Raw genomic sequence first — 19,525 nt, forward strand, 5'->3', positions numbered from 1 at the left:
AGAACGTCACAGAACCCAGCCAGGCTGGGCACACAGTTAGGTGAATGACATATTGAGGAGTGCTGATGGACATTTGAAAACAATTCCTATACCAAGTTGAGATCAGCACTTGATAGGTTTCTCAGCCAGAAAAACAGGCCTAAGACTAAAAGTTTGTCCTTAAGAATAGTCTCAAATCAGCACGCAGGTTAAATTAGCATGTATTAAATGGTGTGGAATGGACTACAACTAAGAGGCAGAGAGAAGATAAAAAAATGTATAAGGCTCAGGCTAAGGTTTGAGTTAAGGAATGACTTACAGTTTGGTACAGCAGCTTTTTAATTTGAAAGAGCTGTCAAAAATAAGTTCAAGTACTTGCTCATTCCTTTTTACTTTTTAGGGATAATGATATGATAAACTCTAACTAAAATCAAAACTGAAGAGATGACAAGACATCCAGTTAAAACAAAACTTACAGGGACAGATGAAGGTTTGACGTCAACTTCTGAAACTGAGTCACTGAATTCATGTGTGATTTTTGTTTGTTTGTTTTTAAAAACTTAGGAATCTGTACTGATTTGAGATTGAAAGAAAATAAACCTCTCACAAATTCATTGAGCAAGATGTACTTACTGAAACCATACTCCAGCTGCAAACACACACACACCTCTCCATTCAGTAAGGTAAAATACAAGAAAGTGCAGTCTCTACCTTATGCAATACTTTTATTTGTAGTTTTAAATGCTCTGTAAAATTTTTATATGAAGTTCTCTTAATGTGTTTACTGAAGAAAAAAGTTTGTTTGCATATTGTGTTGTAAGAACAAAGGACATAAATACTTTAGGAAAGAGGCAGACTTACGCTGGTAGTTGCACATAAAGCAGGCCTGCGCTGCAATCATCCACTCCGCTCTAGTCTCACAGAAGATAGCGATGTTGGTCTTTGGTTGCTGACCCAACACTGCTAAGCCATTTCCAAAATTAACAGCTTTAATGTATACATCTTCGTATGAAAGCCAGGTGTACTTGCCAAGGATGACCTAATAAGAATAATAAATTAAATTTAGAAAATGAAAATCCTTAACACATGTCCGACTACATCTTTAACCATGTGAAGCAACCACAGATGTTTGAAGTAGAAGTTGCTTAAATTCTAAGAGCAGTTTATTCAAGATAATGAACAGTATTCTTGCCAAAAACTACAGGGACTGTGGAAGTTCTAACACGAATACTGCAATATTTCCGCACATTATCACCTCTGCTGTCACATTAGGAAAGCATACGACTCCCAGCATATTTCATAGCTTCAGAAGCCCCCCAAAAGGCCCTGGTTATCTGTCTCATGTGTCTTCAGATTTTTTCCAAAGGTTTGTTTTATTTTACATAAAATGTGACAAGCACTAGCTAGTGCAATACATACTCTGTATTTGCTTTACTGGATATTTGGGCTACAATCCTTATACAAACATGATATTCTGGTGTTCATTCTTAAAAAAAAAGAATAGGGCAACTGGAATGCAGAAAGCAGTATAAAGCAGTATATCAACGTGTCCTCAGTCCGAAATTGTGAAATCACCCTCCCTTTGTCTCTTCTGAAACAAATGTCAAGGGGAAGAGGAGTCATCTCTTTGCCTTTTTTACTGCTAAACAAAGTGGGACAGAAGATTGGACTGGAAATTACTGGCAAATCTCAGTACTGAAAAAGTCATGTGGAAAAAGTTAAGCAATCTCACTTTTCTTCTATGTTGGAAAGCTGTTGCACAGTAAAATTAGACTTGAATTTAGAGTTCACTATCTGTCAAAAACTTCTATGAGTGTACTTGCACCTTACAGTGCTATTTTCTCACTAAGTGCTAGGTTATTTCTTTGATGACATCCTAGAAATTTTCATATACAAATATCGTACAAAGATGATGTTTTGCACTGAAAAAACAGACTCAAATTATTATACATTACCTGTCTAGTTATACAAGCACCTTGACAATTTTGAAAACTAGTTTTTATTAGTCAAGTATTTTTGACATTTCCTTTTGGGTACATAGCATTAGGAATAAATGAAAGCAAATGATTAAAGAAAAAGCTAGAAAAGAAAACTTCTCCCTCCTCCCTCCATTCTGTTTTCCAGATTTCATTTATCAAACAAATAAATTTCAGATTTGTGGACTGTAAAATCTAACAACTTTCTGGCATTGTACTACATTTCTAATGGGTCTGTATTTCCACATCCGCTTGCTTAATAAAATGAATTTAAAAATCTCTCTCAAACTCTAATAAATCTATTAGATGTTACATTTCTATCAAAACACTTTTTCAGACAGCTGAAGTTCAATGTTGGGTAACTGAGCTGTACCTAAAACAGCCTTGCTGCGTATTTCTCATTAACCTACTTGTTTAGCAGGACAAACCTACCTTAACTCAGGACAGGTATATGTGCAGCTGCTTGGAAATTTCACAAATATTTTCATGAGAAAAACATCATTTAATATAACTGAAACACAGTACTTGCCAACATTAGGAATACTTAACAACTTGACCAGAAAATAAACATTTCTCACACAAATACCTGCTCAGGTTTTACTGTTGCGTTTATGGAAACTCAGCTCCATTGGCAAATGGGCTGTTTCAGAGCCAAAAACCTCACAGGACAAGGAAGATGACACTGAATTTCTCTGCTGTACTGGGTGACGGAACCAGTGCAGGCAGAGGGCTCAGTGCTACCCAGGGGTACGGCCCCAAGGAAAAGAACCTGGCACTTCCATTCTTTTTAGAAACACCAAGATATTTCTGGTGTGGAAAACTTTTACTGCTTCCAAAGAAAACATTGCATCTCTTCCTGTCCAACCAAATTTCAGTAATTTGGAATATTAATTCCAATTTGGGACATTTTTCCCCCCAAACGCAGTAGTTTTGGCAGACTTGGAAATTCTTGACAAACTCATTGGCTGAAAACAATCTGCAGAAATTAACCAGGGACCCTTTGTACCATTATACTCTACCTACAGCGGGACCTCAGCGATGCCACTCGCAAATAATTAGGCCAACAAATACAAGCAGATGTCTGTTACCATTTCTGGTAAGTTCGCCTATCGTAAATGAACAGGTTTCAGTATTTTCCACCATTCATTGCGTAACTCGTGAAAATTGAAATAATAAAACATTAAAAAGTCAAAAATGGATCTTTCTGAATAACACTTATGATTCTGATTTTTTCCCTTTTTTTAAATTATCTTAAATAATTTATCGTCATTGCTTAAACAAGTTTGATATAATGTAGTGAAAGAAGGTCTTATTGGTGCTTTCCTTTCTTAGGAGTTTAGAAAACCCACAGAAAGGAAGTACACCACTGTTACAGTTATTTTCCTATATGGAGAAATGTAATTGTATTTCTGAAGAACAACAATGTGAACACAGATGAGATTACCTTTTTCAGTGCAGACAGTGACTTTTACTTCTCTCCTACTGCATTCTATATATTTGAATTGCCATGTTCCCTTCCTCCCCATGCCCAGCGTTTCTTCTCTGTCCCTATGACACACTAATGCTCTGCCTCTGTTGGAATGTCCCTTTCTTCTGCATTTCCCTATATTTGTCTTTCGCAGGACACAGAGCAGGTTATAGTTTCTCTCATCCTTCCTTCTGTTTATCTTCAAATCCATCTTTCTTCTTGGCCCTTCCCTCAGTCTCTTTCATTAATATTTTCCAATGGGCAGTTTCTACTGTAAACAGCTGTTAAGACTGATGTTAAGTGTCATAATCTTTTAAACATTCATACATGTTTAATTTTACAACTTTCAGAACTTATTTCTGCTAGATAACTACTTACACGTGTAAAGAAAGTAACTGTCCAAGAAAAGGGCCTAAGAAATCGAGATTGAGAACTGATTAAACAGACATAAAACCAAACACTAAATCAGAAGAGACAGCGCCTCTAAATGCTTACTTCAAAATATACTACTACATTAAATAGAAAAATACTGCCCTCTAGTGCACCAGCTTTTAAACATACCTAAACTGCAAGTTATTGAAAATATTTGAGTTATCTATTTAATGCATTGGAAAATATTATTCAATATCAGTATTGTACTAATATTTGGAAATCCAGCAGAGTACAGAGACTAAATGCTTGCTGCACAGTGAACATCTCTTTAGTGTGAAGGAGTCATAAAATTTTCAGCAGAAAGCTACAGGCACACGTAGAGTCATTAAAGTACCCGACTTCAGTTACCTTTCAGGGTCTTCCTAAAAGTAGCTTATAGGTCTTGAAGAACCTTGACTATTACAATACAATTTGGAAACTACTGATCACAAATCACACACATTTCCTAGTAGAAAGTATATTAAAAATAACACAAAGGAGGCTATTTGAAATGCCCATTTTTGACCTTTTTCATATGAAAACACAGATTGTAGCTGAACACTTCTCAGAAATCTCATCCTAAAATACTATTTACATAGCACTCTATGTTTTTCAACATCATAAGCCGTTCTTTTACTGCTCAATGACTTGGCATGGCAAGAACCTTCCTGCAATGCCAGGGTAAGTTTCAGTCTCAGCTCTGGGCAGCACGGCTGTGAATTCCCAAGCGGTTGCCCATGTGCTCACAGCTGCACAGAAGCCTCAGGCTTTAGGTGCATCACCTTCTCCTATCAAAATCATGTTTACTTTTCCCCACTATGTCTGTCTTATTATGTTTCTATTAATTCTGTTCTTGGTTACAGCCCTTTTTAAAACAGAACAATACAAACAACTCCCAAAACAAATAACAACCCCCCCGCCCCCCAAAGAACACACAAACAAAGCAAAATCCACATACCAACATACATAAAAGGAAGCGCATGACAACAGAAACTATAACTAAGACAACACAAAATAATCAACCAGCAGAATAAAGTTCATCTTCTGGACATCATAAAACCTAAGTTCTGCTTAAATTCATTTTTCCAACTAATTACATCTTAATCTCTGAAGTATTTTCAACACTATTTTATCCTGACTTAAATACATATTTTATGAAATTAATATTAGGTGTGCTCTCCAATTCATGTATTAAATGCACTACAGAAGGAAACAGAAAAGCTAACTACATATGAAATAAATATTATAAAATGCAACTAAATAAGCAGAAGTAGTATTTGCATTTTATTAACATTCATGAATTTCTGCTATTTTGGCAATTACACAGGAATAAATAAATTTTTTGAACAATATAATCTGTAATTGCTTGAATGTTTATTATCTGGGATATCATTGTTCTCAGATTACTATATTATCTGATCTTAAAGATGTTAAATACCTAGCTTTAAATAATTTTAGCTAGAAGCATGAGCACAGTTCTCCTAAGAATCAGAAGCTTAGTATTTTACTTTTTTGAGATATATATTTACCCCACTAATGAATAGTTAATTAGGCTAAGCTAGCCCATTGCAATTTGCACAGAGAGACATCTTCTAATACGTAATGCAACCCGGTACACAGAGCCATGATCTACATTCAGATCTGCCCTGACCTGCAGAAAAATGCAAGAAAAATGACACAGAAAAAATGCATCAGCAGTTCACAACACTTCTGGAAGGGAAAAAATCATTAACAAGTTTTGCAACTCCTGTCACGTATAGAAACTACATGCATTATATCAAAGAAATAAAATTGCCATGTACCTTTTCCAAAAGTTGCACCAAATAAACCTCAACAAGTTGCCCTTCCTAAGGAGAACCAGGCAATAAAAAGACGTGTGGTATGAAAAACAAAAATCAAAGGAAAAGAACCCTGACATTTAGAATCAACAAGGTGTCTTGTGAAATCTTATGATTTTCTTCACTTGCTTAAACATGTTATGAGGTGTTAAGAAACACTATATTCCTTAATGGAAAAAAAAAATAGAAGTAGACTTATGAGATAATGCCATAACTTGGAACAAAATAAGACGGGGCAAGTATGGCAATCGACCATAATGAACTGTTGTGTCAAGCTTAGACAAAATTACCTAACTTACGTAATTTTTAAGTCTAAATACTTAGAAACAAGTTATTTAAGTAGGTCAACACCAACATTCTTCAGCTTTCCAATATTCAGAACACTTCGCTTACATAATGGAAAAGGCTAAAACTCCTAAGTTCTTAAGCCTTACATTACTAATTATGTTTAATAAACAGAGCACCGATCACAGGCAGCCAAAATTCTGATTTGTGCTCAGAAGCCCACTTTGTACAGCATGAACTTTCTGTTTCTTTACAGGGCAATGAGGCAGCAACACGTACATCAATACACATGATATGTATCCATTTCCCCCAGCATTTCCTTTGCACTGAAAAGTTAACTCCAGAGCTGGGAGAAAGTTTCATTAACAATTAAAGCTACTGTGAAGATTTTAACAGAACTAAACTTTGCCATGTATTGTAATACTAATCAAATTCTACTTGAAACATTATATTCCTCTATCAGGATTAAAACTAGAAAAAATTAAGGAATCCTTTATTACATGAAGAGACACTTTTTCTTCTGCAGGAAAAATAACCTTAACTAAAAAATGTCTTTACAGACTGGAGTTAACTTCTAATACAGAAGTGCAGACCTTTAACACATATCGCACGTGCCCTGTTAATGGTATCTGGACTTGCTTCTTCAGGCAAAACTGCATTTTTGAACAAATATAAAGCACCAACTGACAACACAAGCCTGTACTTAAAAGGCCATAAAAATCTAGTCCCTTGAAACAACAGTTTTATATTGAAATTACATCTCTCACATGTACCATGATTACAGTTTAACAGAGAAGTGGTTCACCTTAAAGGAGATTGAAGGGGGGAAAAAAATAGAAGACAAAGTCTGTGCAATCCTTTTCCAAACAAAAACTTCATTTAAGCTCTGAATTCACAGAGAAAAACAGTAAATCCTTCAGTTGGAAATAAATGTACAGGAAAGGCACATCTGAGTTTAGGCATCTAGTAATTTTTCTATATTTATCTGATTATCATTCAGAATAACACAGAGGGAGACTTTTTTTTTAATTCACCTAAAAGGAAAACTTTAAAGCCAGTTACATCACCAGCTGAGTATTGAAAACAAATACCTAACACACATCTGCATTTTTTCCTTTGGCTAAAACCATAAAAAGGATATCTACTCAAGAATGCAAAAAAAGGAGGCTTAGATTTGTTTTGAAGGCCAAGTAAATTATCTAACTCCCAATCCTTTGTTAACTCTTTTCACAACTATTTATCTAAGAAGAGAAACTTTTTCCCGATTTGCTTTACTGGACTAGAAATATTGCAAAAGAAAGTAAACAGACTTAAAGAACCCAAAAATCTTGAGGCAGACTGCAAAAAGACTTACCTTTTTAAAAACTTTTCCTGATGGTTGGATTTCATCTTCCTCTTTTAGGATTTCACGTGTTCCCAAGAGTTTTTTGTCCTTAAATTTAGTTTTAGCGTACTTAAAAACTTTGTCAAGTGTATCACATCCAGGATATAAAACAGAAGCTAAGCAATGTTGACTGTTAACAGACCTGTACGCAGCCCCAGGCTTGTTATTCACAGGTTTAGCTTTAACCTGCTTGGCTTTTGCTATAGCTTCCCTTGATCCTGAAAATATGTACCAGGGAATGTAAGTTACAAAGGTGTACACCAAGATTATAAAGTTTATAAACTGTAGAAGAACAGGGTTGATGTCATGCTTCAACTTCATTTTGGCTGCTTGTGAAGGTTATGAGGAAGAGTTCGGAAACATGGATCAATCAGACAGGGATCCAAAAAGATCTGAAAAAAAAAGAAAAGAAAAGGTTACCGGTAAACTCTACAGATATTGGCAGGGGGGTTATTTTCAAACATATTATAACAATCCATATGCCAGTAGGTCTTTTCATACAGAAATCTTAAACCCTAACACAAATGAAACAATACACTGATCCATGAGGAAGAACTTTTCCATTCCCATTTAACAGATTGCAGTACTTACTAATACTTTTATTTCTTTGGACACTACACAACACAAATAAGGAGTTCAGGACCTGGGTTAATCAAATGACATGTGAATGCCATGTATTTACCTGAAAACATTATGTGATTATACAACTGAAAAGATTCTCTCTGACCACATCAGAACATGTCCATGTGCATCTTCACTAGCAATCTCTATGACCTCTGTCTGTAAATCATCAGCCTCCAGACAAGCCCTAAGACACCGGCAATGCCACCGCTCTGCCCACACAAACCCTGAGCACTAAGCAGCTGAAAACACTTTCCAAACGTTGTACAGACTGGGACACCGATGTAAGAGAGGGAAACTGTGACCTTCCTCCACAACAGAACTCTGCTGCTTCTTTCATTCCTGGGGACTTTCCATCAGCCCAGGGATCTCAGCCTCAGTACCAGTATGCAATGGGCACACCTGCTACATAAACAAACACATCAATAAGGTAACTAATAATTGGTAAATACTGCAAAACGGCTTATAAATATCCCCCAAATCGTAGCAACAGCACTGTGAAGAGATGTGTAACTTTTTCCAGCGTTCCTAGTGATGCCAGGATATTCACTGTGACTTGTTTTAAAGCATCATTTATCATTTCTGAAGAACACAACTTTCTAATGTATTCTCCTGTGAAGGCAAGAAATTACGCCATCTAGCTAAAAGATTTTTTTAAAAAATTATAGAAAATAGGGACACTTGTCATAATGGCTACATCAGAGAATGAGCTACCAGTTATAAATATCAGTGCTTTGTGCACAAAAGCAAAATGAACTAAAAATACACTTCACTCAGTTAACTTTTCAAAGGTATTGATACAACTGTATTAAAAGCAATACCATAAATCAAGCAACTAATAACAATGTGTACATAAGATGCACAACTTTGATAATTCTAAATTAAGTAAAATTTCATTCATAAGATACGGTGCCAGTACCATATTATTCTTCAGTGATGTCTGAAATGTCTCCAGTGACTCTTTAAAAACCCTAATGAAAAGAAATTTTAGTTGAAAACGTAATGTTTAAATCATGTAATATCATTCAGTAGTAATGGAAAGAAACCTTGCTTCATGATACCTACATTAGAGATGTAGGTCCTTTAGGGAACAGATCAATCCAATACCCTTCCTTCATCTGTAGGAGGAGATTAGTCCCATCCTTCTCTAAATCATACAGGTTTTTTTAACTCCAAGCAAAGAGATTTCACCATCACCTTCTTCCCTAACAAGCTGCTGTAACCTCATCATTAACACCGCAGCGTTACCAGCAACTGAAGGAACCAAGCGACATCAAAGTCTGTTCTGCAAAGCACCCAGAGACATCTGCAAACAGAGCGCGGGAGCTCTTCACGGCAGGGACATACAGAACAAGCAGCTGAGGGGGAAAAGGATTTAGAAAATTGCGCTGTTGTTGGTAGCTGCATAGAATATGATGTTTTAAAGCTGAATCCAGAGATCACACAATGAAAGTTTGCCAATTTTTCAAAAAGTTATATGCTGTATTATAATTTTGGCTGGTCCAATTTGGGGGGGCACTTTTTCTTCTCCTCTCCTCCTTATAAAGCTGGAGAATTTCTCTGTGCCTAAGAAGTAAAAACAGAATTTAACCAAACACCATTACATGCAAAAATTCAGGCATCTGATTGAACACCTTTTGGAAAATTGTTCTCCAAAGAAATTCCCTGTCTGACAAAGAGCTGAGCCTGTCCAAAAACGTTCTTCCTGGGTTTCAGAACTAACTTTGCTTAGAGAGGCACTGAGGCCATTTGATTTTGCAGGTATCCCAACAGCTTTATTCCTGCCTCAGAAGGAGAGAGGAACCTTTCCCACCATTTCTACAATAACCATGCTGAGTTCTCACATCCACGTCTCCTCTGGCTTCATCCAACAGATTTATCATTGCCATTTCCAGCAGAACGAAGTCAGCTAAATGGATCACTAAGCATCTAATAAAAAATGATTTTGATGACAATGTAGAAGCAAAACTTATCCCTAACTTGAGACTGGAGTGCTAGCGGTAAGACAATTATCTTCTACTGCAAGCAAAACCAATGCAGCTGAACACGGCGGTACCTTTTTTGAGTTTGTTTGGGTTTTTGTTGTGGTTTGTTTGGTTTTGTTTTTTTTTTTTAATAGAAGGTCATTTAACCTCCCAAAATATCAGTTTTAATGACATTGTAAAAGAAAAATATTGTTTTAAGATACAATGTTTGCACCCCAATTCTCTCTATAACAATTGCTATTTAAGGTTAAATGTATTTTTTTTTTTAAATAAAAATACATACTTAATAATCAATTTGCAGAATTAAAGTGAAAATGGTAAGTTTTAGGGCAATTTTCAAAGGTATATCAAATGTGAAAGGCTTGAAAGGGATACACTGGTTACTGTTGAATATTCTGCTTTTTAAAGAGTACTAAACAACAAAATCAAAATAAACAAAACTCTGAAATACTTTGTGAAATACTATATTAGGGCTTTAAAATGTCATTGAAATACAACTTGTGGTCATCTCGTTAACTTTGGAAGTATACGACAGCTTTTGACCATAAAAGGACAGTAAGTAAACCAAACATTTTGGGGCAGGGAACGGAAAGCAAAGGACAACGGGATCCCAAGCCATTTTCCTGAGTATTAGTTAGACCGCGACACTGCAAGAAAGCCACTGCCTTCACAATACTGGAATTCTGCTCTTAGGTAACTCCTGCTTTATCATGGACAAAAATATATATATATATATATATATATGACATGTCAAAATATTTTAACTTAGTGGTTCGGTCTGCAGACAAGCCGTAAACATTTGGGTGCTTATGGAACACACATCCTATCTGGTTTCACATAATCCTGCCAGGGTTTTCGAGGAATCAGCATTCAAATCCACAATAGTGATGCAAGAAATGTTGGCAGATTAAAAACTGGAGGAAAGAGATGCTAATTTATGCAATAATACAATTTACAGCAAAGCTGTGCAGGCGAATGTTTCTGCACACATATAATAGCTGTTCAGTTTATATGTAATTCTGTTTCATGAAATAGTCACCGAACAGGAAAAGTAAGACCACAAGAAAAAAGTTACACACTTCTTCAAATAGTGAAGAGGAGAAGCAACCAGCACACTCATTCATGAGCCTGGTGAAGTAAAGCAGCAGTTTCCAGAACTGATCCTGCTTAATATATAATCAGTGATTTGGTCTGATAGCCTACTTATATAATACTGTTATACCATTTAGTTTTAGAAGAAAACTTTTGTTAAATGAGAAAAAAAAATCCTTAAAGGAATGTGCTTACTAATTGACCTGCTTATAATAATTACTCTACAATGAAAGCATGAATTAACAAGAAACCTTATGCAACTTCTCATCGTGGTAGGTACAGGTATAACAGCCAATACAAGATGTTCCCATCTCAGTTTACTCAACAGGAGCTGTCGCAGGCCACTGTGTGAAATCCAAAAATGGAAAATCCCCATTAAAGATGGCAATTATAAAATGCATCCTCCATTCTTTCACTTGTCTTTTATAATAAATAAATGAAACCTTTTGCTTATTTAATACTGCACTGCAAAATAAAGCCAGCTGTAACACACAACACAGTCATGGTCTGTACTCCTGTCCAGTATAACCAAGGCAGCTGGAGGAGTTCTAGTTAAATTCAGGAGCTGATGCTACTCGCCTGCCTCACCAACTCTGAGCCCCCCAGCGTCCTTATGTGTAACACCAGTTCTACTATTTGAGGCGGAAAAAAACGTACCTATCTTTGCAGGCAGAAAATACATATCAGCCTGAGTAGCAAATATTCCTGGATGCTTACAGGTTTTATTTATTGCTCTTTGTAAAAAGAAGTGCTTCTTAAAAACCCGTGCCAGCAATTCACATTTAAAACATGCTGCAAACGTAAACATTTCATACCTATTACCCATCTGCAGTTATTATTATTTATACAGCTATTCAGTTCTTAAGCTGAATATGTTCTGGAAAACATTTTCAGTGAATTGACTATATGCTGCTTGAGGTAGGTACCCAGGGTGCCCACTGTCCCATTTCTTGACTTCCATGATTTCACACGTACATTAAACAAAATCAAACTCAAACCCAGAGATTCCTGGACACCTTTGCACAAAAAAACCAAACCAAAACAAACCAAATATATTCATCAACAATTTATAGTTGCAGGAACACACATTAGATTGCTCTTACCAGTGAATCTTGCAAAAAGAAACGGAATTGTTAAGATTCACAGGAAGGATAAAAAGGTTATTTACAGGGTTAGGCTTTATTGGACAAAATAACTGAGTATCTTCATGTATTGCTTGATGTCTTCATTATAAAAACTACCAATCCAAGTACTCAAGACAATATAACAAAGACCATAATATAGAATTTTAATTGCATCATAAATTAGTCTCTATTAGTTTACATCCGGACTTAAAAAGCAACATTAACAACCCTAAGAAAGCAGGTTTTTTTACTACATCTGGAATTCACTACGAGAGCTGCCAGTGAAAACATTTCTTTGCTTGCATTCAGCAAGTCAGCTCTTCTTTTACAAAAAAGAGACCTAAAAAAACAAATTACTGTTATTCATTTATAAATACTCATGTACTATATCAAAACACAAAATAAAACCAAATGTACAGAGAGGCAACAGCTTGTGCTTCACAAGGAAACTCCCTTGACTATGAAGAGAGGTAGAGCCTGAGATAATGAGCAGTGCTGAAAAAAGAATCCTAAATGTATAACCATCTAAGGGGAAGATGTGTACTGCAATATAGATTTAAGACAGTTACATTTGAAAACAGATGTTCCTCAGTGTTTTCACACATCTCGTGAAGCAGAGAGGACAGAAATCCGAACAAGCCCTAGAGAGAATGGTGGAAATGGATGCCTCGGGTCCCTAGAAAAGAGTTGGCGCTCATCACATTTTCCCAAATTTGAAGCAAGGGCCCATCTCAGCTGCCCCAGGACTGCTGACAGAACCTGTGTCACTCCCCCGGGCCCAGCTCCCCCCAGGCCACCCTGCTGGTCCCCTCTCTGGCAGGCCCTGTGGTTTCCATGCAAGCGCAAACCTCTGCTTACCTTCCAGCCTCCCTGCTCCTCCATGCCACCCTTTTCCAGGGTGCCTGGGGCTCAGCATCACTTCTAGGGCAAGGGAGACCTTCCAGGCACCTCTCAAACATCCATAAAACCCTTCACCAGGCAGACCCAAAACCCTGCTCCAAAAGCGAGAGTCTCTGTTGAGTCATGCTGGGAACATCACTTCCAGTCCTTGATTTCTCACTCCAAGTCCTGAACAAGAGACACCCATCTTCCCCTGGACTCTGCCCCTCTCGACACTACACATGTTGTGACCTGCTATTAGCTCGCATAGAAAAAGGCACAGTGGGAGAACAAAACTACTACTGATTACAGCTTTTCTCTCAAAAGGACGCAGATTTTCGGGACATGGGGAAAACAACTACTCTCTGCAAGCACATAATGGGTAACTTGGAGCTACCTTGCTCAGACTGTCCTGGAGTCTCCAGCTGTGACCCACGTCTCGCACAACCTTAGGTGAACACCCACGCTCTCTAACTGCTCCCAGTTGTGCTGAACTCCACTCTTGACCACAACCCGGGTGTTTCTGTGCATGATCATGTTTCTGAAAAAGTACACGAGGGCACACACAGACCATCAGAAAAGACATCTCAACCTGGAACAAACCAGTTTAAGGTGTTTAACAGACTGCCAGGGCAGCCAAGGCTGCTCATGAAGTACACAGCCTGGGGTTGTGGTTTCAGTTTGGCTCAAGCAGATTTAATGCTGGGCTGCTAATAAAAACAGACCATTCATCTCGAAAACATGATCCAGCTCTTTCCCTCCACTGTACAACACAGGAGTGCCTGTGTGGCTAGGACTGAGTCAGGTTAGCTTGCTGAGCCAGTTTAAACCTCTGCTTCTCAGGGCAGAAGGGCGGATTTGCCTTTGTATCAACCTTGGTGCACACTTGAGCCTAGGGTGAGTCATTACAGGCGTCTAAATCAACAGAAATTAGTACTACAAAAGAAGTTATTCTTCTGCTATCTCCAACTGGGTAACCATGAATAGAGAGGTGCTCATGCCATCCCAAAGAGGGAACACACAGCTGGCCTAGCTGTAAATCAAACCTCTTGGCTGTAGGAAAACCAAGATCAGCATAAACTAACACACAAAACATCTTGTGACTTGGTCATCACCAGTACACTGGGGGATCAGAGAAGAGCTGTGGTCTAGAGCATTAACCTTCTGCTCTCACTACTAATGATCTCTCTCCACTTGCTTTTTTTGGAGATCCCCCTTGGTGGTTGCAGGTGCTACAGCCTAAATGCGTTTAAACTTTGGATGTAGGCTATTAATCATGCCTATAAGTACAAAGAGATTTAATTGGTGCCCTTCACATCTCAATACCACATTTGTAAAATGCCACTTCTCTTTCCTTAGTGGGTAGACAGAAGGGATGTTATTTGAATAAATATGTTATTAGGTACTTGTTAGACACCAAGGTACTCTAACAATAGGAATTACATGAACGGAAGTCCTTTAGTTTAAGGAGGGACTTTCTACTATATAAACTCGATTCGAGACAATGAAAATAGTTTTATTACCTAGAAAAGTTTGCAAAACATTAACATTTTCTTTCCCCCTTACACCAAGAGGAAAAATATCACACCTAGTGGTGGCAGAAAAGAGGTAGACAAATGTTTTAGCACAGAACTAAATTAGATGTTAGTTAGAACTAAATTAGATGTTAGTTGACATCTCTAGAGGGCAAAGACCTGCGCTTTCACTTATATGGTCCTTGGTATATCCAGCCATTTCTAAAACGGTAATGGTAAGCAGGTGTTAAAAGCCTCCATCTGTCATCAGCCTATTACATGTATTTCCATGTCCCATTTGTATGAGATATCACTGCATGTTGCACGGGAGTGAGAGACTCAGGTTCGTAACTATATCCTTCGCTTTCTAACAAAACAAAACCAGTAATAACTATGAGGACCTGAAAGCCAGAGTGACAATCACAAAGCAGATAGCTTTATTTTTCCCCAAAAAACTATAGGACTTTCAATGCACAGTCCGTCTGTACGGGCTACAAACTGAAGTTTAAACCTTTGTTAAGGTGAAAAGTAAAATTAAATCAAAATAGGTTCAGGACAACACTTAAACAGGCAATCCCAAAGCTCCTGTTATCTATGACAGAAGTAGCCTTCCAAGATACTAAAATCAGCTGAAAATGCAAGCCCCATTGCAATTCTTTATTTTAGAAACTCTCCTATTCAAAACATTTACCAAAAAAAAAAAACAAAACAAAAAAAAAAAAAAACACAAAACCTTATTTAAGGAAAATAAGTTTTAAACTTATACAAGACAGGTTAACTATGTAAAGGATTGATGAATACATCTCCTATAACATTAAAACACAGCTCTAAGGTAACAATTGCTGTCAGCAAACCACACTTCCCAAGAAGCTAAAATCACTGTTACTACTACCACAGAGAAGAAAATAGCATGATAAAAACTATAAATAAAAGTCATTCAACAAAGTAATGGTTATGCCAGGAACACAATCCAGTGCTGCTGTATCTTTTGTCTCCTTTTCTTCCTGCTACATAATACTATTTCATGGCAAACAAGTATCTTACTCATTTCAGGCACTTTGATTTATCAGATATTGTCAAGATACTGCTTCCATTCCTTCTCATAAGCAGTTATTAGAGCATTTAAGAGATGTATTTAATGCCAGACTAAATTAAATGTTTTCATATTTGTGTTGGAGAGGCAAAAAAATGTAATCAATAAAAGTACCTTACTGCTGGAGAAGACCTCAGAGTAACTTTGGTATCCGCAAATTAACTGTTGAAGAGAGACAAAACCACCACGTTTCCCAAGTATACTGCTAGATTTTGAAACCACAGATACAAATTAAACATGGAAGAGCACTTAAACAAAAACACCAATAGTACTGCATACACAGTATGAACAAGTCTGCACAAAAATAAACCACAAGCTTTATTATTAGCCCCAACCATTGGCTTCTGTAGAAGCAGAGCAACAGCACAGTTATCACTGCCAGTTTATCACTCTCCAAATTCCTACAATCATTTTGCAATTGTTGAAGACAATCCTCCTAAGTCCTTCCACTGGGAGGCAGACTCTGCTTTCCATTTAAATGGAAGGGCCTGACCAGAATGGTTTGATATGCCATTTTCTACTACAAAATACAGCCTTAGATCAGTTCTCTATTTCTGGGAAATCTGAAATGCTAAGGAGTGAACAGGTCTGCTGTGTTTGTTTCTTACAAATCAAAACAGAAATTGATGTTCTGCTGCTGTATTTTCAATCTGCTTGTGTGCTGTATTCTAGCAATGTATTCGTCAGATCAGAACAAAAATTGGACATAATGATACCAGAGATTTTTAGTAGCAAAGGTGCTTCTGTTTTCTTCTCTAGCAGAATTTACACATGCATAAAAATGTTCTCATTTACTTCTAGATGAATTAGAGTTCACATAGTGTGACAGTAACAATTATAAGCCATTATCCTATATTAATTTTTTTAAAAAATACCAGGCGGCCAGCTCCAAAATCTGGTAAGCCCTATGATTTATACTGGTTTTGCCTTCTTTCTGGAATATTTCTTCTTTATTTGATGGGCTTTTGTTAGGGATAACCTTAAGCCAGAACCTCTTTAAAGAAGCAGCAGCAGATGAATACACTCAAGCAACAAAGCAAACCTGAAAGAACAAAATTATGATACAGGCTTCAGAAGAAAAAGTAAAGAATTTATTCCAAGTCTTTAGAGAAGTTCCTCATAAGAAAAAAAAAAAAAAATCAGCCAGAGGAACAATACTTTCAAGAGGAATTTTACAATACATTTCAAAGGAATGACGACAGCCACAGCATGATCAAAGCTCTCAAAGTGATAAAGTGGGATGTTTCACCACTTAAATTTGAAAGGCTGAGCTGTTGACATTTTCAATACACTTTCTCTTTTGAATCATAGAATCACAGAATCATTTTGGTTGGAAGAGACCCTCAGGACCAACCATAACCTAACTCTGGCACTAAACCATGTCCCTAAGAACCTCATCTAAACAGGAATGCAATTTATGAAGAACACAGACCCAGGAGTGTTGCCTCAAGCCAACATCTGCACAAGACTCACCAGGCATTTCACACCTCATGAAGTGAACCTCTCCGCATGGACCAAACGAGACATATCAAAAGCAGCACCTCACTCCAGCAACTACACAAAAGCAGAAAATAACTTGTAGAGCTTTTCCTAAGCACAAATAGAAAGGGAGAAATGTTCTGTGAATATGCAATTTTCAAGTACACTTCCAGTAATTTTACCTCTGCCACAAGTTATAGATCTATTCTCAAAAACACTCTTCTGTTTCTTAGACTGCTTACATCAGTATCTGTGAAATCACATCTCCTAAACACACAGATGTATAGGTGATTACCCTTGACTCCTACGCTGTTTAACAGAAATACTTTACGCTTACATATATTTCAACATATACCCTAATTGTACCAGAATGCACTGCCCTTCTCTCAGTACACTAAAAAAAATGACTTGGCTTATTGAACTTCAGATTTCAAAAAGTCTCAAATTAAACCAAGCTGTGATTTATAAGACACTAGTAATGTTGCACACACAATCAGCAGAAATAGACTTAAGCAAATGTTTCCTATGGATATAAGCGTGACACTATAAATGCCAAGTTGCCAGAAGGAATGGCACCTGAAGCCACTTACTTAGGAACTTCTTTTCTGCCTTTGCCACAGAGGCACAGCCCTGTTCTCTGCAACACCAGCGCGGGCCAAAACGGCTCCTGGACAGAGCACTTGACAATGCCCGGGGACGGACACCACACAAGCAGGTTTCAGCTATTGCTGCGCCAGCCTCATTCCCTGTGTATTTATGAGCAGACAGCACTCTTCTGCACTCAAAAAGTGGGGGGTGACCCACTGGGAGTCACACAGAAGCTTATATTACAGAAAAACTAGCAGGCTCTTCCGCTGCAAACCACTGTATAAGGTTTTTATTTCTCTTGGCTGCTCTGAAATTCTAGGGACAGCGGGAAATACAATATTACAAAACAAAGAAACAGCAAAGGAAAAATAAAATATTTCAACTTCAGCTTTTTCCTAAAGAGCTACATTATCTAGGTTTCATGTTACACTGCTTGGCGAAATTACTGCTCTGTTCAAAATCCAGCACTGGAATTTATTTAAATATAGGATAAGGATGTCTGTCCTGCTTATTTACCATCTTATTTTCTAACCTTAAAAGTAACAGAGCATCAAGACAATCTCTCTCCTCTGTCAAACTGGAATGAATATCCTTTTCTCTCTGTTTATTATTCTTTCTCTTTTTTTTTGTATGCAAAGCAAGGCAGGATCAGTTATGAACATGCCCAACAACTGCATAACGTGAAACAAATGCAAAACAAGGACTCATTAAACTAGAGGCCATTTTATTCTACATGAAGCATTAAAGCAGCGTGGTCCTCAGCTTCGAGTCCTTCTGTGTCACCCTTGAAAATAAAACTTACCAACACAGGTACTCAAAATCAGAGGACAATATCCAGTGCTCACAGATATGGACTGGAGCGAACAAAGCTGATAAGGTAACAATCCTCACATGAGATAATTCAAGTCAGTGGTTCAGAATCAGTATACAAATACTATGTAGGTAGATGAAGTTTCTGGCAGAAGGGAATCCTCATTTAGATTCTATTCAGGGAAAACAAACACACCCTTAGACTCTGATTATGTAAACATGACCAAATTATTGAAGTACCTGGCTGGGTACCGCAAGTTTTTAAAACAAGAACAGCGACCTTTATAAAAAAAGAAAGGTGCCATAGTACCCACAGCACTTACAAGAATTTTGTGAATATTCCCAGGCAAAATTATTTTCCCTGTCTAGAATAAACTAGAGATTGTCCAGAATAAACTATTAAATATTTCCAGAAGAAAAATGTAAGTATTTTATCTGTTTTACGAGCCACCAACATTTCAAAAACCAAAAGTAACTATGTGCATTAAAAAAAAAATTCGCTGAATCATGAAAATTTAAGCTAATAATGTAATTAAAATATATACAATTTCAACCATTGTACTCTTAGACTCTGTTATCTTAGATGTATACACACCTACAGATGCACACACACAAAAATCAGGCTAGTAGCTCTCTCCTTCTTTCACACCCTAGACCTGGTCACAGTTGTATATGCAAATGCATAACACAGGATGTGGACAGAATATTTCTTTAATAAAACTCATTTTATTGGTAAATGACAGATTTTTTTGAAACCAAAGCGGTCAGAAGTTTCTTTATGAATGTCTATTTTAGGTAGTGCTCCCAACCAAAAACCCTCACAGCACTTTCCAGCACACACTAACAGCCTTGGCTTTGTGGCCAGGATGCTCACACACCAGCTCACAGCCCTCCTACGCTTCATTAGAAACTGGATTTGTATCTTGTTCTTGAAAGTACTGGATGTTATCAGTTTAAACTATTTGTACAGATTGTAAGAGAACTAGATAAAAATCTCCA

General features: G+C 37.2%; 1 protein-coding gene across 2 annotated transcripts in view; it reads right to left on the reverse strand.

Moving 5' to 3' along the window:
- Nucleotides 1-19,525, reverse strand: part of ACSL3 (acyl-CoA synthetase long chain family member 3) — a 49,783-nt gene that overhangs the window by 24,086 nt on the left and 6,172 nt on the right. For both annotated transcript variants that reach the window (XM_082055233.1, XM_082055234.1), the window contains exons 2-3: nt 7,312-7,733; nt 841-1,018 (exon numbers count right to left, since the gene is read on the reverse strand). In XM_082055233.1, the coding sequence (XP_081911359.1) occupies nt 841-1,018; nt 7,312-7,662 (529 nt within the window). In that variant the 5' untranslated portion in view covers nt 7,663-7,733. The remainder of the gene's footprint in view (nt 1-840; nt 1,019-7,311; nt 7,734-19,525) is intronic.

Source organism: Streptopelia decaocto (genome assembly GCF_964273445.1).
Source record: "Streptopelia decaocto genome assembly, chromosome: 6".
NCBI lineage: Eukaryota > Metazoa > Chordata > Aves > Columbiformes > Columbidae > Streptopelia > Streptopelia decaocto.